At 45.0% G+C, this 18,831-nt stretch overlaps 2 protein-coding genes across 2 annotated transcripts in view; one reads left to right on the forward strand and one right to left on the reverse strand.

Annotated features, from left to right (window-relative positions):
• Positions 1–13,872, reverse strand: part of LOC308190043 (uncharacterized protein) — a 316,509-nt gene extending 302,637 nt beyond the window's left edge. Inside the window, exon 1 of the mRNA XM_080580892.1 lies at positions 1–13,872. This exon is cut by the window's left edge and continues 20,001 nt beyond it. The gene's annotated coding sequence lies outside the window, so the exon portion shown is untranslated.
• A 1,430-nt stretch (positions 13,873–15,302) lies between these two features.
• Positions 15,303–18,327, forward strand: FZD8 (frizzled class receptor 8). The gene has a single exon (XM_080580861.1). It carries the CDS (start codon positions 15,453–15,455, stop codon positions 17,487–17,489), a length of 2,037 nt encoding a protein of 678 aa, XP_080436987.1. The 5' UTR covers positions 15,303–15,452; the 3' UTR covers positions 17,490–18,327.
• The last annotated feature ends 504 nt before the right edge of the window (positions 18,328–18,831 follow it).

Raw genomic sequence — 18,831 nt, forward strand, 5'->3', positions numbered from 1 at the left:
TGAGGAAACTCTCTGATGCACCAGTGACTCCGAACAGAACTCCCACTCTACCATAAATACATTTAATGTCCTACACATAAAACCATTTAATGAGACTAAGTAATAGTATTAGAAGAGCAGTTGTATTGTAGAAATGCAGAATATGGGGGAAGGGAAGTTACGGGCAATAGCTTATCCTGAACCTACCGACATGTGTAGAAATAAGAAGCCTGTCTTATTTTCTCTGTAAAGCTGCCAGACTTTCTTCACACACAATTATCATGTGCTATTTGTATTACTGTAGAACCTATAAGCTCAGGTTATGGATCAGTCCTACACAGATGCAAAGAAAAAAAAAGTATGCCTACACATCAGATGAAAGTCATGCCACATAAATATTAGCCATAGCACAATTTTTTAAATTGTATCGACCTAGAGTAAATCTAAGAATTATTGTCCATTGTAGAAGTATCATGAAAACATTCTTAAACATTCTTTGTATTACTCAAACAGGCTTAGAAAGGAGAAATATGCAATGAAGCCCAAGAAATAATATGTATCATCACAGCATTATAAATACTCTAGATAGGCAAGAAAAATACCTTCTTTACACAGTGTTGTTTATATAGATAGCTAGATAAAATATATTCCATGCAAATGACCTATGCAAAAAGCAAAAAAATTAGAACTGTTCTAGTAATTAAAATCCTGGAGAGCTTTCTGTTATAGACATGAGAATACATCCATATACAGATGGTAACTAATATTTCCCACAGTAATTTAGCCTTCCACTCAGAAACATAGTGTAAAGATACTTTACTTCCACTACCCATAATAATAATAATAATTTATGAGACAGCAACAATGGGAATGGGAGGTGGTGGAGTCACTGTACCTGGGGGTGTTCAAGGAAAGGTTGGACATCATACTTAGGGACTTGGTTTAGTGGGTGACATTGGTGGTAGGGGGATGTTTGGACCAGATGATCTTGGAGGTCTTTTCCAACCTTAATGATTCTATGAAGTTTGTAACTTTTGGGCAATCTGATATTAATATGTACATATACTTTAGTGAAGTGATTCTCAGCAATACATGTGTTCATAGTTTTTCTCCTTCAGACTTGTATTATATTTCATTTACATCACAAGCTTAAGAAACGTACCATTTCTTCATGATCTCTACTGTCTCTCAGATCCCCTCAGTTGCACAGATGACCAGATTAAAGAAAACAAAGTGGTTTCTCTTATAACAGTTAATGTCAAAACAACGTATTTCTGTTATCTGAAATCATAAAAAAAAAAAAAAACAGAAAAAAAAACAGTGAAACAATGCTTGCTTTACTTTACTTTTTCCAGAATACACTCTCATAATTAAACTTTCCACTTCTCCAAGTAGCTGATTATGTATTCCTGCACAGCAGGAAGTTTTCTCCATAGACATATCGACTTGGACAATAAACAAAGCAGAAATCCCTGATTGGAATTTATAGCTAAATATAACCATGCATACTGTTAGTAAAATTTGCATATCTGTCTTTCAACATAAACATACGCATACATAAAATGTATGTAATATACAATATATACATATAACGTATACATCACATATATTATACATAACATAATGCATTATATTATATAATATATACAATACAGATATATTTAAGTAGTAATTTCCATACATACGGAGGCTGTATGTGAAAAGAAATCTGTGCAAAAAATTCTGGTGCTGCACTGAGATTTGAAAGATGAGAGCATACTAATTGTGAAGGAGCTTCTCCTTAACAAAGGTGGCTTAAACAGTACTTCATTATACTGATGAAGGGCCACTGAATTATTGAGAACTTTTCCAGTAACTTTTATCTCTGTCCTTCAACCACAAAACACATTCAAATTGTTCATGCGTTTGGAAGACATATCACCCACCTTTTCACCCCAGTGTTGAATTTCCCCAAGAAACATTAACAGATCAGTCAGCATTGGTTTCTTACAATTAAAGATGGCAAAAACTTTCACTGATACTTTTTCATTGATTCTTCGTCAAAACACTGCATCATCACTAACCCATCAGCAATAAAACTATCAGCCATCAGTAGCAAGTATTCGCATTCTCTTTTTAGATATTTGTGTCTCTTTTCACAGCACCCTGAATATGCGGATGTCTTAGGAATTTAATCTAAAGGCATTAGAGTCTCCAGTTCCTTTAAAACCAAGTTACTTTACCCAGGTCAATCTATCCACAAAATTTAGGCATTGTTATACAATTGTGCCAGCATAAAATGATTTAGGTCAGCACAAAAACTTCCAGACTGAAGAGAAATAATTGTATTACTTTGAGGTAGTTTTCCAGTATAAAGGAAAAGGAATTTTACAAGGAATTATATTTATCAAAAAAACAGCCCATGAGGAACAAAAAACACTGACTTTTTGCAAGTAAAGCTCTCTTATTGAATTATCAAAACACTCCTACTAGGAAAGGGTGTAATTTATGGCTCCCACCATTGTACTTGCCCTAGGAAGGATTCCAAGGGCACCTGTAACCTATGCTTAGGTATTTGTTTCACTGCTCCTCAAATGGAGGGTGGAGAAGGAAAAAATGACATTCTGGCTAAAGGGAGAAACTTGCTTGTCACTTTAAGACATTACTTACAGTTGACGGCGCAAGGTAAGTAGCCCGCTTTTTCTTTTCCTAGGTTTCAGATGAAACAAACACAAATATTAACACTGAAATTACAGGATTTCTAACACCCTCACATCTGTGAGTGCACAGATAAGCTCTCACCTCTTGGAGCATATACTGCACACTTATTCAGGAGATCCTTCAGTCATGCTCCTAATTTTTTCTTGCAAACATAACTGCAACTTTTTTCTTTCCAAATAAACAGGTAGTACTGGCAGAGAAATGTGCTACGACCACCACATGTAGTGCTCATATTCAAGCTGTGGCTATAAAACAGCTTCACATCATCACAAAGTCTGAAGTTGGTGAGACCCTACAGACTAGTACAGTTCCTTGAAAGAAACAGAACAAAAAAAGCAATGCACCAACACTTGTGAGATCCAGGCTTGGCACTGTTTCATCAGACATTTTTGCAAAATGTTCCATTCAGACACTGTACTACAGAGATAGCTGAGGAAGTAGAAGAGTAATTTTATTCTGAAAAGGCAACGAAAGCAGGGTAAATAATCTCAGTGATACAGAGCATTTACCTGGAAGCCACCAACATGCATTCTGGTCAAATCATAGCAAACCAGAAAACTACAAGAAAATGTAGTTTTCCATCCTGAGAGGTAACCACAAGATGCAGAGAGCTCACTGGGATGTGTCTATGACATTGAAGTCAACAGGAGTCAAAGCCCACAATTGTCCAAATACAGATTGCTGGGTAGGAAAACAAGCCAGCAGTTAAACATTACAGAATCACTAAAATTAATGAATTAAAGATGAATTCACTCACAGACTGTGTGTACATGGGTCACCTCATGGGGCCATCACCAGGAAGACAAGAGATCTTCTTAGAAGAACTGATTCTACCTGAAGCTAATTAACAGATATGCTGACTGTAAATAAAAGCAGGAGGTGGTAAACAGAAAAGAATAGGAGGTTTGATTGGGCTCCCAACTGATGCTGTGTGTCAATAGATGTCAGTTAAAACTTAGATGCTGCTTTTGTACTCTCTTAAGGAAATCATTATTATCGCATTATTCTGTAACAGTCTAATCTAATCTCTGTGCATCATACTAGGGAAGATATTTTTTGATCAACTCTACATTAGTTAACTATGAAATCAAGTATATTGAAATTATTTTGTTTTACACACAGAATGAAGCAACTTATTTAAAATTGAATATGATAACATTTAGCTTTGCTACACATAAAACTAACAACCCCAATCCAAACTAGTGGTCCTCAGAAAAACATTGACTGTTTCAAAAACACTAGTGAGATAGCACAAACAGCTGTATTCAATAATCAGGAGACTGATACTTACAAGTTAGTTTTGTTAAGCACAGGCAGACTTTTTCAATTTACCTTCATTATTTCCTAAGTCTGTAGAAGATACACCCCTTAACTCTCTTGGCTTTGGCATGAGACTCTTTACATGTATTTTACCATACCATTTTCTTTCACTACCTCTTTCACATTTTTTTTCTGGCAATAAAGGGTTAGCTATAAGAAAAAACAGTTTTGGTAATAGAGAACACTGAAGAAACCTTGATGTTCAATGTCTGTTCTTTACCCCACACCCCCAAAAGTTAACTCCCACTGTAAAATGGATTTTGATTGTTGTTTTCTAATACCCTCTCTCATTTGAAGACCAGCTTTACAAACCATTTCTCAAGCAAGCAGACACTTTAAAGTAGCCAGGATCAATGACATTAGTATAGACTACTTTGCATGAGAAAGTTTTGCAGGATGTAATCTTCTTTTCCTTGAAGTTTCAGTAGTTGCTACCTACTACTTAAATAAAAGAAATTTAATAAGTCTCAGTCCAATTACTTGTGAACACATTTATTTCGCACCCAATTACTTCCCACAATACTTCTAGTTTCAAAAGAGTGGACAAATTTGGCAACTTTACATGCCTCTCACTTCTTGACACTATAATTAAGATTCAGATTAAGGCAGAGAGAGGTTGCACTATTCTCACTATTCTTGACACACTTTTAGAGACAGGATTATAGTCTCTTCACAAATTTGTAGGTCACTTTTAAAGAAATGTATATGTTTTCATAGCATTTTTAGGAAAACATGGACATCTCTTTTTTTTTGTTATTTTTGCAATTCAGGAATTCTAATGTACTCAAATTTCTTCCTTATAAAATGATTCAGTAAAGATAATCAACCACAGAGCACTAAGCTTCAAAAAGTATGTGGATTCCACATATAAATGACTGGAAAGTGGTACCATAGGAATTCACTCATATACCTCACTACTGTGCTATCTTTTCTCCACCCTCTTACTCATCACAGTTTTGGTAGCAGAATGATGAATTTCTCTCTCCACAATACCCAAACTATTTCTTCCTTTCTAACTTTGTCTGCCTATTATATTTTCTTAGGATTACTTATTTATAAAATTTCTAAAATAATAACAGGGAAATTACAAGTCATCTACTGAAAATGTACTGTAATTGACAGTTGTAACTGTAACTGTACTGTAATTGACAGAAATTTGAAGAAAAATGTGCATATCTTAACAGGAAAAGATATAAAAGAAGCCTGATCTATTTTGGTCAATGTAACTGTGAAGTAAACTGAAGTATTCAGGGGTAAAACTACATAAATCTAGTTCAGGTAATAGTAAAATTTCTGAATAATTTATTTAAAATATAGAAAATTTGTCTGTAATCTTACAAAATTGTGCATATGCTTATCTACAGACTTGATCACTAATGCTTATGAAGGTAAAAAGCATAGTATTCTTTAACAGTCATGAAGTTACATTGCTATGTAACACAAGTTACATTGCTATGAAAACAAAGCTAAAAATATCTGGAAAGATAATTTCTGTAAGAGTGGCAATATGCAAAACAAGCAATAAAAATTAACAGTGAACTTTTGCTTAAGAAACACCACATGTTGCCAGTTCCTGATAGATGCTGGCTGCAACCTGCATTCTAACCATGGACTAACAACTGAACATAACACATTCTAAAACTACTTGTAGGTCATATTAACAGTTTTGCTCCCTGAATTTTGTTATTTGCTTTGTTTTCTCTTCTTGTATTTCTCTTAGAAAGCAGTGAACTCTGCTGTAGTCTTAGGAGCCTTACACTGTCGTTCTATCCACTGGCTTTGGAAGAACACCCAAAAAGGCTCACAGTTGTACTTAAGGCACAGTTGCAGCAATTCTCCCTATTACAAGGAGAAATGAAAGAGAAATGGAAGCTGCAAAAGAAAAAAAAAAATCAATACAAAGCTTGAGACACCAAAAATCACAACCTATTCACATAAAATTTTGTAACCCAATGTTTGCATCGTTTGTGATTGACTTACGTGTTTCTTGGACAATGAAGTTTCATTTCTGATAAATTTTGCTGAATTCCAGGTTGCCAAAGCCCAGACGTACTCATTTGTCAGTGTATTTCTCCTTACACAAGGATGGCTATGCTCATTCAGATCAGAGGTCTATTTATTTCATTATCCTGCTTCCAAAAGTAGCCACAAGTCAGAGCCAAGAGAAGAGAGCATAAGCAAAGAAATCAAATACAGTGTTTTCCCTGAATAACTCCTTAGCTTTCAACTACATTCCACTCAGGGGAACTCCTAAGACTGATGTGATTTATCTGTTTAGCTTTCCACAATGGATTCAAGTACTTGGCCCATTCCCCCTCAAACCTGTTGTCATGGTTGGGGATAGAGTTAATTTCCTTCATGGAGGCTCACACAATGCTGTGTTTTGGATTTTTGATGAAAACAGTGGTGATAACACACCAATGTTTTAGTTGTTGTAGAGCAGTGCTCACACAGAGCCAAGGACTTTTCAGCTTCTGGTGCTGCCTTGTCAGCAAGGAGGCTGGGGGTGCACCAGGGGCTGGGAGGGGACACAGCCAGGACAGCTGGCCCAGACTGGCCAAAGAGATGTCCCGTACCATGTGGGGTCATTCCAAACAATAAAATCTGGGGGAAAAAGGGAGGAAGGGGGGGCATTCAGAGTGATGGCGTTTGTCTTCCCAAGAAACCATTACACGTGATGAGCCCTGCTGTCCTGGAAGTGGCTGAACACCTGCCTGCCGATGGGAAGTAGTGAATGAATTCCTTGCTTTGCTTGCGTGCACAGCTTTTGCTTTACCTAGTGACCTTCCTTTATCTCAACCCATGAGTTTTTGCACTTCTACCTTTCCAGTTCTCTCCCCCATCCCACCTGGGGAGAGCGAGCGAGCGGCTGCATGGTGCTCAGCAGCCTGCCAGAGCTAAATCACAACTCTTTGCACCCACAACATCCCAAAGCAAGTCTACCTTGGGCACAGAACTGGGAACTGGATTGCAGCGATGCTGTTTTGTACATATTCACTGTCCAGTGGATAGAGCTATTCACATTTGCTTATTAAAAACCCGCCAAAATAAAACTAGCAAGATTTGAAAGACATCTTGCTTTGAAACCCCTCGGTTTTGAAGGGATTTGAAACCTCTTGAAAGAAACTTTCAGTCTGCACATATCACCAGCCAGTTGAGTCCAGTGGGAACTAGCATTCCGAACACTGTAAAATGCTGCAATAGCAAGAATTATAACAAGGTTGAATATAGCTGGAAAACCAGGCAGATGTCATGAGTGAAAAAACAGACACCTTAACAAAAGCAGCAAAAAACCTCTGTCTGCCTCCCTCAGTCCAACAACTGAATTTTGATCCAAGAAGGTTAAATATAGGTCTGCTAGAAAATTTTCCACTGCATCTATTTTTGATGGGAAATGGGGCTTTCAGTTAAACACTTTTTGGTTGGATTTTTTTTTTCTTTCTGCATGCCTGAAGTATGTGCTTCTGCAAATAAGCTTTTCCAAAAAGCCAGACTTGCAAACCAAAGTATTTTGATTGAAAACAACAACAACAACAAAATTAATCTGCGGCTTACCTTGCTTTATGTAGCAGATCTCCTCTATCAACACTCCCCATTTAAAGGTCAACTCCAACAACAGATCACTTTGAGGGATTCCCCACCTCCTACACTCCCTTCAAAAAGCAAAGATCATGGTGCAGTGTCAAAGATGGCAGGCCCTCTCAACCTTACAGAATAGGGCCAGCAGGTGTCCAGATTATAATGCTGGAGGAGAACTACAGTAACATATTTCAAATCAAGAAGTTTCAGTTTTCAGACAATGTCTTCCACTCCTCTGAATTCTGTTAATGCATGTAGGTTTTTCACGGCAAACAAAGACAAAACTTAAAAAAGCAAGGTCTTATTCACTAACCTGCAGCCTAATATCTGGATCCATCCATACACAAATCAGAAATACTTTAAATAGTAGTAAAATGTTTCAAATTTTCCATAACAGGTTAGTGGGACTGTTCAAAAGCTAACGAGCTAAAACAAAATAAAAACAATAAGGGCTCATTAGATGGGATAACTTCATGTGTGAGTCCAAAGTTATAAATGACCAACCAGACTAACAAAGAAAAGCCCAGGTCAGCAAAGAATAAAGATAGGATTCAAACATCTATGCTTACTAGATTAAGAAATCCATAAAATTTAAAAATAAAAATAAAAATCTATATACCGAAATCAGCCAAGTAGCAAGAAAATGAGACATTCAACTTATTAGTCCCTTTCAGGGCTCTCTAATTCAGTGAATTAACCAGAAGGAATTAATTTGACAAGGCGAATACAATAAAGGGCCAGAGTAACAGCTATCCCATTAAGGCAGTTATCACACCTTTTTCTTAGGACCCCAAAATCCAGTGGAACAATGGATTTCTCATCCAGAAACCACCCCAACCAGAGAAGCACCCAACGAACACTACTAAGGACAGAGTTTGCAGTTGAATGTTAGGCCTAAATGTCTGTTATCCATCTCATCCCTCGTGTCAGTTTCCAGCCACGCAACTCCCTCCCCCAAACCTGCCCCGAATGCAAAATAAATGAATAAATAAAAGAAATAAAAGAAATCAATCAAGACTGCATCTTTTGTAACACTGTTGTGAGCCCACAAAAGACAACTGCAAAAAATCTCCTACCAATGGGGTACTATTTTCTTTTCCCCCACCACACACGCACAGGACTATAACTGCCATCATTAGCACCAACTAAGAACCAAGAAAACTCAAAGGAACTGGCAAAGAAATATCCTTATTAAAAACTCAATGGATGAAATGAAAGAAAGGACATTTTGCCATTACAGTGAAATTCCTCTCAACACTTTGCTTTTCAATCACACCATTCTTTTACTAACATAAAAATAGAGAAAGGTTTTTAAGAGTGAGTTTCTGCTGAGACAGCACATAAGAGTTCCATATAAGCACTGCTTAACGCTAATTCCCTGCATAGAGTTAACATCTTTGGCTGCCTAACGTTATAAAGTGAAAAGTGCTAACACAACTTGTCATTCTCGAGGCCAATTTATTCATCAAAATTAACACAAGCCCGAGCCTGCTGTACTTATTCATATTTGGAATCACCAGCCACTTATGTGTTGTCCCAGCAAAATTAGTACAGTGAAGGATTAGTCAGGATCTAACCCCAGAGATAAAAACTTTGTTTAGAGTAAGTGAAATACAAAGAATAAATATTCAGAATGAGTGATGAAAGATATGTTTGTTATTTCCATTTTAACTCCAGGGTAATGAGTAATTTCTGTAAGAATTTCTAAGTGTGATTTTTATTATTCAGTATTTTAAATATTACCACTGTGTATCCTCCATCAAAAGTTGGGATTGGAAACAGTGAAATATAAAAAATCTCCATTTCAAATACGGATATGAAATATTATTCCTTTAAATTATGCTATTATGGACTCATGAGGTGTAAAAAAGTAGTGTTAGAATGAACAATTTTTTGTTGTTCAAGGATTTAACAACCCAAGTTTCTCTTCAAATTAGTTACATAAAGTTTCACTTTCTCATTATATCTGGGTTTTGTCTTTATCCATGCCTTTCAACACAAAGTTTCTTTTGTTCATTTTGCTTCTCGCTCGTTAAGTGCACGGCCTCATTAACTTTTCATTTAATTTATAGCATGAGAGAGGACATACATGTAAGCAATTGTCCCTACGTAAATATATAATGCAAAAGTCAAACTGGACTACGTTGCCTAACCTTGTCTCTGCATCAACTCGGATAGCCCAGACTAACCTGCTGGCAGATGGGGCATCCTTAGCTCAAAGCTTGACTCTCAAGTCTGCTTCCACCAGGCTGGATCAGCTGGTACAGATCTGTCCACAGGCTGGGCTGCTACATTTCTTGCCTGGAGTCCCACCGTTCCTCACAACATAGCAGCCGAGCCACCCCAAGTTTGATTTACAGCACATGAGAAAGAACCCTGCACTCCTCAGCTTCTCTGTTGTGGTTCTGTCAGCTTCAATACACAGAATTGTTAAGAGTTACTCCTGTTATCACCCTGTTATCATGTAACCCAAATATACATACCACAAAGTTAATGTAGGTCAAGTTAAAAAATAGAGCCTCCTTCATTCCTGCAGATCTGACATCAAGGACCAGATACATGCATGCCACACCATCTTAAGACCAGATTGTAATTCTTATTTGGAAACCCTTCATCCCAGATGGCTACAGCTCAGTCAGGTAACCCAGATGGCAATGCAGCAGCAGTGAGCATTTATGAGAATCTTTGCAGGGGGTTTTACCCAAGTTGTTAAAACAGGGGTCCCCAAAAACGGAGATTCACCAAATGGGCTTCATAGTCAGTGCTGGGAGTAATGAGGGTGCATGTGCCATTTGAGCATGTATAAGCATTAACGGCATTTTGATGAAGTATGGGGGCAGAATCATCCATATCACCACAGAAGTCGCTGGCATGCTGGAGATCTGGAGTACTCGCACTGGGGCAAGGGTGAATGCCGCACAGACAGGCACTCATACTGCCACCAGAGGCCAAGCTTCTCCTTGACAGCCTGGATCCACATAACCTCACCTAGGTACAAGAAGACATTACAAACAAATGTTCTAGCAGTTGCTAGAAAGTAAACAAGTGGTTACTTGGGCAATCAGAGGAAGATAACACTACATGCTGCATCCATACATACTTAATATGTGTAGCAATTGAACTGCATGATATTTGTATTACTCTCCACATATGGTAAAGATGAAAAAATGGACTGTTTAATACAGAAAAACTAAGAGCTTGTCTTTAAAAGTCACAGGATTTATCGTACGTGAAACATCACACCAAGAGGTATTACAATCTGTAGCACAGGTGGAATATAAATAAAGCCTGCTAAATAAGGGGCAAATTTAAAAATTAGTACTAAAGAAAACAACAAAAACAAAAAAAGATTGCTCTCAAGAACATTCCTTTTCTTTCATAAGCCTTATAATCCACGTTTTCCTGCATTCCTTTCCCCTCCATTGTTTCACCAAAGGGAAATGGGGCATTACATGGTTATGCTGAGTGTGCCAGTACACTGCAGCCCAACCACTGACTGTATGGTGCGGGGGAATAAAGGTAAACCCCTTGATACACCTTCATCTTATGTAGTCCTCATGCTAAACTGCTGCTCCCACTACCTTCTTATGCTGATTCTGTGGTTCATGCTACTTTAGCTAAGCCTACACATCCAGAGTGGCCTCAGGAAGAAGTCTAACCAAGGTCTTCTCCTATGTTCAGCAAAAAAATCCTCCAGCCATGCTGAGGGCCACAACCTGCAGCTTCATTGCTGGAGCAATCCTCAGAACACAGCACTCATCAATCATTTTGTCATCCTCCTTTACGGTAAAGGGACTGCAAAGCCCCTCCAGCAGTTTCTCCTCCTTCTCTGTCACCTGCTCACTGCACTCCAGAAGTAGCTAACACAATAAACTGCATACAACCTATTTTATTTTTGGCTAAAGGCCCTCTCAAGTCAAACAAACGGTAGCATCATAGTAGTTTGCCCATCCACAATCAGATGTGACAGCACTGAAAAGATGTAAACAGAACATTCTTCTTCCTGCCTACAAAAAGTTCCCAGGAATCACAATAAAATACACACTGCCTCAGATGTGCCAATGATATTTAATTTTTCTGTGAAAGGAAAAAAATCCATCAAAATATAGGATACTTATGCAGACTTGTACTCTCCCATTCTTGTTTCTTTGTAAGTTTATAGTGCCAAATTTTTAAACATAACTTCTACTTTGTTGACCTGTAGAAGTACAAATCAATGTATTCCTTCACATACGTGAACTGCCCATCACACTGCCCAGTTTTGGACCACAGGTGGCATGTGGGAAAAAAGTTTGAACTGGGGAAAAAAAAAAAGTTTCTTTTACATTTAGGTGGTACTTTTTAAGGAAAAACTGAACATAGTAAGATGACACAACTACACCTTACACTATTACACCTGCCTACAAAGACATTCTCTCCTCTAGTTGCCTTTTACCCTGTCCTCACAAAGTTCCGGTTTCTCATTTCATGGCATTGTTCAACGCGCTGCCCATGCAAAATCCCCTGTGTCTTGTAGCTAACCACTATTTGCAGAAACAGTCTCTGGGTAAAGCTCTGTGGCCTGCGATAGGAAGGAGATCAGCCTAAACAGTCCCTTCTGGATTTAATCCATGAAATTACTGCCTTCAGTCAGGCTTCATTCTAACAAGATTATTTGAACAATTTCCATGGACTGAATTTTTCTTTTCAAACATTTTTTTATAAAAGTGCCATTCACTGACCTACCCAGTACAGACAATGCCCCACTAAAATTGACTGGAGAACATCAGGTGGGAATTAAAATGCATTTTTCCATTTTTATGAACTAAACATCTGTATTTTTAAATAAACAAAATACTATTTTAAACCAAGATTTTATGTGGTATTTTACTTTAAAGTAAAAAAATAAATAAATAAAAGAATCAAGAGCAAATTTACTAGTCTCTCAAACTGAAAAGTCCTTCAGTTATCATTACCAGGTTTGGTGTGATCCATACAACCAAAAGTGCAGAGCCTTAGATGCACACAAAAATTCAGCTCATTTTAGAGCAGCCAGTGACAAGCAATAGAGCCTAAATGTTTGAACAAAAGTGGCATGAATATTTGTGGTAACAAAGATTTGCAAAATTGTTATCTACTTGTCAAATCCACAGGTTTGCAAAGAGTTGTACTATCTGTAACATTCTTGCCTTCATCTGCTGGATTTATGTTTCTTCATGAGTTGATGACTGGACATTTGTTTTGAAACCCTTACAAAGTGTTTGAACGTAATCTGTATTGCTATAGCAAAGCACAGCTTTTCAGAAAAAGCAGCTGCTGTATTTTCTGGAAAAAAAAAACACAAACCATATTTAAGACCTGACCCTTGATTCCTTCATCTCAGTGCTTCTACTGACTTTAGCGAAGTCTCAGCATTGGAGGAGCACACAATGGGCAGTGATTCCACAGCCTTAAGCCATTCAGGCTGCTTTTCAGGCAAATAAAGTAAAGCACCCTCCCCACGGCTGGGCTGTTTTGTACACCTGAAAGACAATTTGACAAATTATCGTGGTCTTGCAAGGAACTCGGTAGTCGTTATTAAACTGCTATGAAGTTCCATAGCACCGATGTTGTTGTCACCGAACAGCTTCCAGGCACGCAGTATCTTTGTGCTGCATCTCTTTTCACACTGCAAGGAAACAAGAGCATATATGAACAACAGTAAAATTGCAGCCAAGCGTACTGTTGAGAAACGTGGTAATTCTCTCCTTTCTGGGAGAGTTACAGTGTAATCCTAGACTGCAGCATTCAGCATGTCTCCTGAGCTTCCTTGCTGAAGTATGGCAATGGAACTTTTACAGCATCTGTGTTGCTTTTGGAAGCCATCACCTCACATCTGCTGTCTCTGTAGTGCAGAGCTTAAGTTCAGCGCAAAAAGGTACTTTGTAGCAGGCAACAGGGATCCTGACGGAGCCGTAATTTACACTCGCCCCCATCTCCTGCCTAGGCTCGCTCGTTGCTGCGTTCAGCAGCGATTTTCAGACAAGGCACGCCTCGAGCAGCCAGCAGCACCAGAGCCGCTTTGGGGGCTCGGAGGGGATTTTTTTGGCCAGTGTCAGCCCCGCGGACCCCGGGCAGAGCACAGCCGCCTGCACCCCTCACCGGGCTTTGTTCGGTCTCCGGGCGCTTCTCAGCGGAGCATTTTTAACCGCCGCGAATTAACACTGAAGCGACCGTCTGCTGCTTTTGGGAAAGTTCTGAATTTGACACACACGCCCTAAAATATATATATATACATATTTATATACACACGGCGGTGGGATTACTAGCCCCAGACCGCGAAACGCCGAGGAGCCTGGCCCCGGCGTCTCCCCGCCACCCCTGAGGGCACACAACCGCCCCCTCAGGTGGGCGCGGGGCCGCCAGGAGAAGTTTTGCCAACTCCCGCGGCGGCCACACGGCGAACGTGCGCCCCGCCTGCCCGTTGTACCGCCGCAAGGGGCCGGGGGCTCCCCCGGGCCGAGGCACCCAACTCGGGGCCGCGGCTCTCGGCAGCCCGGCGGCCCCAGCGGGAGCCCCGCAGCGCCGCGATCACCGAGCGGCCGGGGCGGGCGGCAGCACCGCCGCCGCTCCCCTTAAGGTGGGCCGACGGCGGGCTGAGGGGGCGGCCCCTCACGCCTCCACATCGTCCCCCGCGTGTGGCGGCGGCGCCTCCGTGCCCTCAGGCTCCAACGGCCGCCGGGACCGGGGCCCTCGGGGCGGTGCGGGGCTCCTCACGGGGCGGCCCCGTGGGTCGGGTCCGGGGGACAGGCTGCTGGTGCCCGGGAGGGGCCGCGCACCTGCGGCACGGGCACCAGCCACCGCTGTTTGCTTCAGTACAAAGTGCATTTTTATTTCAAACGCCACGTTTCCGGACCCCGGTTTCTCCAAATTTCACGTTTTTACCCCGACGCTGTGAGGACGGGGGCGCAGCGAAGCCGCGCTGCCCCCGCGGGTGTCTGTGTGGGTGTGTGCGTGTGGGCGCAGCCCCGCGGCACGCCTGGGGACCGGGACCCCCACGCCTGCACCCAGCCGAGCTCCGGCCTCGCAGCCCTCCCCCGAGCCCTTCCCGAGAGCGCGCAAAGCGCCCCAACCGCTAAAAAACCCGAACTAATCCCGCAGCCCGGCTCCACCTTAACGGGGACCGGGGCCTCCCCCCCCCCTTCGCCGCGTGATAGGCGGCCGGGGCGGGCGGGGCGGGGCCCGGCGGCGCTCGCTATAAATATTCATGAAGCGCGGCGGCCGGCCTGGCGCGGCCGGGGCCGGGGAGCGACAAGTTGCGCCCAGCCGCTGCCGGGCTCGCCCCGCGGCTCGCAGGTGGCGGGTTCGCGGCCCGGGGGCGCCTGGAGGGGGGGAGCGCAGCGAGGGAGCGGCCCGGCTGAGCCGAGGGGGGGAGCTCGGAGGCCGAGCTCCGCGGAGCCCCGGCGCTCGGAGGAGCCGCTCCGGTCCGCCCCAGCCCCGCTGCCCGCTCGGGGCGGTGGGAGCCCGGCACCGCGGGGCGCAGCCGCCTCCCGGCCCCCGGGGCCGCCTCGGCCATTTTGAGCGGGGAGCGGCGGCCAAAACTTCTCTCGCCGCGCTCCGCCGCCGCTTCCCCCTCCCCTACTCCCGGAGCAGCGAGGGAGGCGGCCGCCGCTCCGCAGGCAGCCCCGCGGGGACAGAGAGAGATGCGGCGGCGGCTGAGGGGGCTGCCCTGAGCGGAGCCCCCCCCCTCGTCCTCCTCACCACCGGCACAGCGTCCGTCCGTCTGTCCGCCCGTCCGTCCGTCCCGAGCGGCGGGGCCGCGAGCCCCTCTCACCTGCGGCCGGCACGGGGTAGCCGGGGCCGGGGCTGCTGAGCGGGGCGGCGGGGCGGGCTGCCGGGGCCGCCGGGCGCCGAGCATGGAGTGGAGTTACCTGTTGGAAATCACCTCGCTGCTCGCCGCGCTGGCCCTGCTGCAGCGCGCAGGCTGCGCCGCCGCCTCGGCTGCCGCCGCCTCGTCGTCCTCCTCCTCTTCCTCCTCGTCCTCCTCTTCCTCGGCCAAGGAGCTGTCGTGCCAGGAGATCACCGTGCCCCTCTGCAAAGGCATCGGCTACAACTACACCTACATGCCCAACCAGTTCAACCACGACACGCAGGATGAGGCCGGGCTGGAGGTGCACCAGTTCTGGCCGCTGGTGGAGATCCAGTGCTCCAGCGACCTGCGCTTCTTCCTCTGCAGCATGTACACCCCCATCTGCCTGGAGGACTACAAGAAGCCGCTGCCGCCGTGCCGCAGCGTCTGCGAGCGGGCCAAGGCCGGCTGCGCCCCGCTCATGCGCCAGTACGGCTTCGCCTGGCCAGACAGGATGCGCTGCGACCGCCTCCCCGAGCAGGGCAGCCCCGACACGCTCTGCATGGACTACAACCGCACGGACCTCACCACGGCTGCACCGCCGCCTGCCAAGCCCCCGCACCGTGGCTCCAAGCCGGGCAGCCCCGCCAAGGCGCCCCCCGCAGCCGCCGTGCCCCCGGCTGAGGCCCCGCGCAAACCACGGCCACCGCCGCCCTGCGAGCCGGGCTGCCAGTGCCGGGCGCCCATGGTGTCGGTGTCCAGCGAGCGGCACCCGCTCTACAACCGCGTGAAGACGGGGCAGATCGCCAACTGCGCCCTGCCCTGCCACAACCCTTACTTCAGCCCTGACGAGCGCGCCTTCACCGCCTTCTGGATCGGCCTCTGGTCTGTGCTCTGCTTCCTCTCCACCTTTGCCACCGTCTCCACCTTCCTCATCGACATGGAGCGCTTCAAGTACCCTGAGCGGCCCATCATCTTCCTGGCTGCTTGCTACCTCTTCGTCTCCCTCGGCTACCTGGTGCGCCTGGTGGCCGGCCACGAGAAGGTGGCGTGCAGCGGTGGTGCGGGGGCTGGTGGTGCAGGTGCTGGGGCTGCGGGGGCTGGAGGTGGCGCGGCTGCAGCGGGGGCAGCGGCGGGGGGACGCGGGGCGGCGGGCGGTGCAGCTGAGTTACAGCCAGAGCTGGCAGTGGCTGAGCACGTGCGGTATGAGAGCACCGGCCCAGCACTGTGCACTGTGGTCTTCCTGCTCGTCTACTTCTTCGGCATGGCCAGCTCCATCTGGTGGGTCATCCTCTCCCTCACCTGGTTCCTCGCTGCTGGCATGAAGTGGGGCAATGAGGCCATCGCTGGCTATGCGCAGTACTTCCACCTGGCCGCCTGGCTGCTCCCCAGCGTCAAGTCCATTGCCGTGCTGGCACTCAGTTCTGTGGACGGGGACCCCGTGGCTGGAATCTGCTACGTGGGCAACCAGAGCTTGGAGAACTTGCGGGGCTTCGTGCTGGCACCGCTGCTCATCTACTTGGCCATTGGCTCCATGTTCCTGCTCGCTGGCTTCGTCTCGCTCTTCCGCATCCGGAGCGTCATCAAGCAGCAGGGCGGCCCCACCAAGACCCACAAGCTGGAGAAGCTGATGATACGCCTGGGCCTCTTCACCGTGCTCTACACGGTGCCAGCTGCCAGCGTGGTCGCCTGCCTCTTCTACGAGCAGCACAACCGGCCCCGATGGGAGGCCACGCACAACTGCCCCTGCCTGCGTGACCAGCAGCCTGATCAGGCCCGCCGCCCTGACTATGCGGTGTTCATGCTCAAGTACTTCATGTGCCTGGTGGTGGGCATCACCTCTGGCGTCTGGGTCTGGTCTGGCAAGACCCTCGAGTCCTGGAGGGCTCTCTGCACCCGCTGCTGCTGGGCCAGCAAAGGTGCTGCTGTGGCTGGGGGCACAGGGGCAGGGGCAGGTGGGCAGGCTGCGATTGCTGCAGCCGGAGGACTTGGGGCCGGCGGTGGTGGCTCCCTCTACAGCGATGTCAGCACCGGCCTGACGTGGAGATCAGGCACCGCCAGCTCTGTCTCCTACCCCAAGCAGATGCCCCTGTCTCAAGTGTGAGGAGGGGGGAAAGAAGCCAAAGGTTAGGGAATGAGGGACACTGGCCTGCCTGAAATGCCCCCTCACTGTTTGGTGCCATTAATGAACCCCTAATGGTCCTTATTAGCCACAGCTTGTATAGAACAATGCAGCTGGCAGAGGCCCCGGGCTCCAGCCCCCTCCTCCTTCCCCTCCATTCATATGCAGGGAGCATGTACTTCAAGGAGCCAGCTTATTATTTTGCTGGCAGAGGAGGGTAGGGGCTCACCCGTGTCTTGCAGAGGGCAAGGCAAAGCAGCTTCTGATTCACTCTGGACTAAGAGCAGCTCAGGGGAGGGAGGCTCTTCCTTCCCCCCATCCTGAGGTGGGAGTCTGCTGGGACTGCAGGTTTCTTGGGATACTGATGACCAGGCAAATGCCTTATAATACAGACTGAATCAAAACATGTCTTAATTATACACCCCAGATAAATACGGGTTTCCTACATTAAAGGATGTATTTATATAATTATTTGTTACCTTGTACAGATGTGTAAAATATGTATATATCCAAAGCTATACAGTCTGTAAATTTTTTTGTAAAAACGTTTAGAGGCTACCCCTGTAAGAGCAAATATGAGTATTCTATTTTGTCAATAAAATGACTTTTGATAAATGACTTCTTCAAGCTCTTCCCCTACTCCTGCCCTGGTTATTCCAGCTGCTCTGTGTCAGCAGGGGGTTCTCATGGGTGGAAGATCCCAAGGATGAGCTACACTTGTGTTCTAGCCAGTGCTGTGTAATAGGTGGCCAGCTATGGTAAAGTAGTGAGATATCCAGACATGAGGAAAACAAGTAATTCAACAAGTCGTTCTTAAAAAGTTTGTGCCAAAACTGGGGGGGATGCCTTGAACAATGACAGTATCTTTAAACCAAACCTGTCTGAAAGAGTCCTCTCGCATGGCTTGTTAAGTAGCCTTTCAAACTGGGTGTTATTTTAGGAGTGTGAAACTTGCACCTCTCCTATCTGTTGTCTGTGCTTTTCTAAGCACCTGCCTTTCCAGGGACGCATACTGAAGTGTACAAGGTTAATGTTTTAGCTTCATACATCACATACTACAGTGGAACAGTGACTTGAGATTTGTTAGATCAATCTCTCCTTAACAGATTAAACTAACATCTTAACCTTTCATACTTAACTTTTGTATATCAAATATGGTCCTTTTTGAAGAGAAAAGGCATTGTTCTTCTGTCAGGACTAAGCTAATTTATTTGAGCAGAAGGCTGTTGAATTAACAGAAGAATGCTTTGGCAATTGTTGAACTTTTTACCTGTCTGCCCAGTGGCTCAGAACATCATTCCTTTAAGAGGAGCTAAATGAATAG

Source organism: Anser brachyrhynchus (genome assembly GCF_964034855.1).
Source record: "Anser brachyrhynchus genome assembly, chromosome: 2".
Lineage (NCBI taxonomy): Eukaryota > Metazoa > Chordata > Aves > Anseriformes > Anatidae > Anser > Anser brachyrhynchus.

Excerpts from the sequence above, each read along its gene's own strand:
- FZD8 (XM_080580861.1), top strand. The coding sequence starts at position 15,453 with ATGGAGTGGAGTTACCTGTTGGAAATCACCTCGCTGCTCGCCGCGCTG.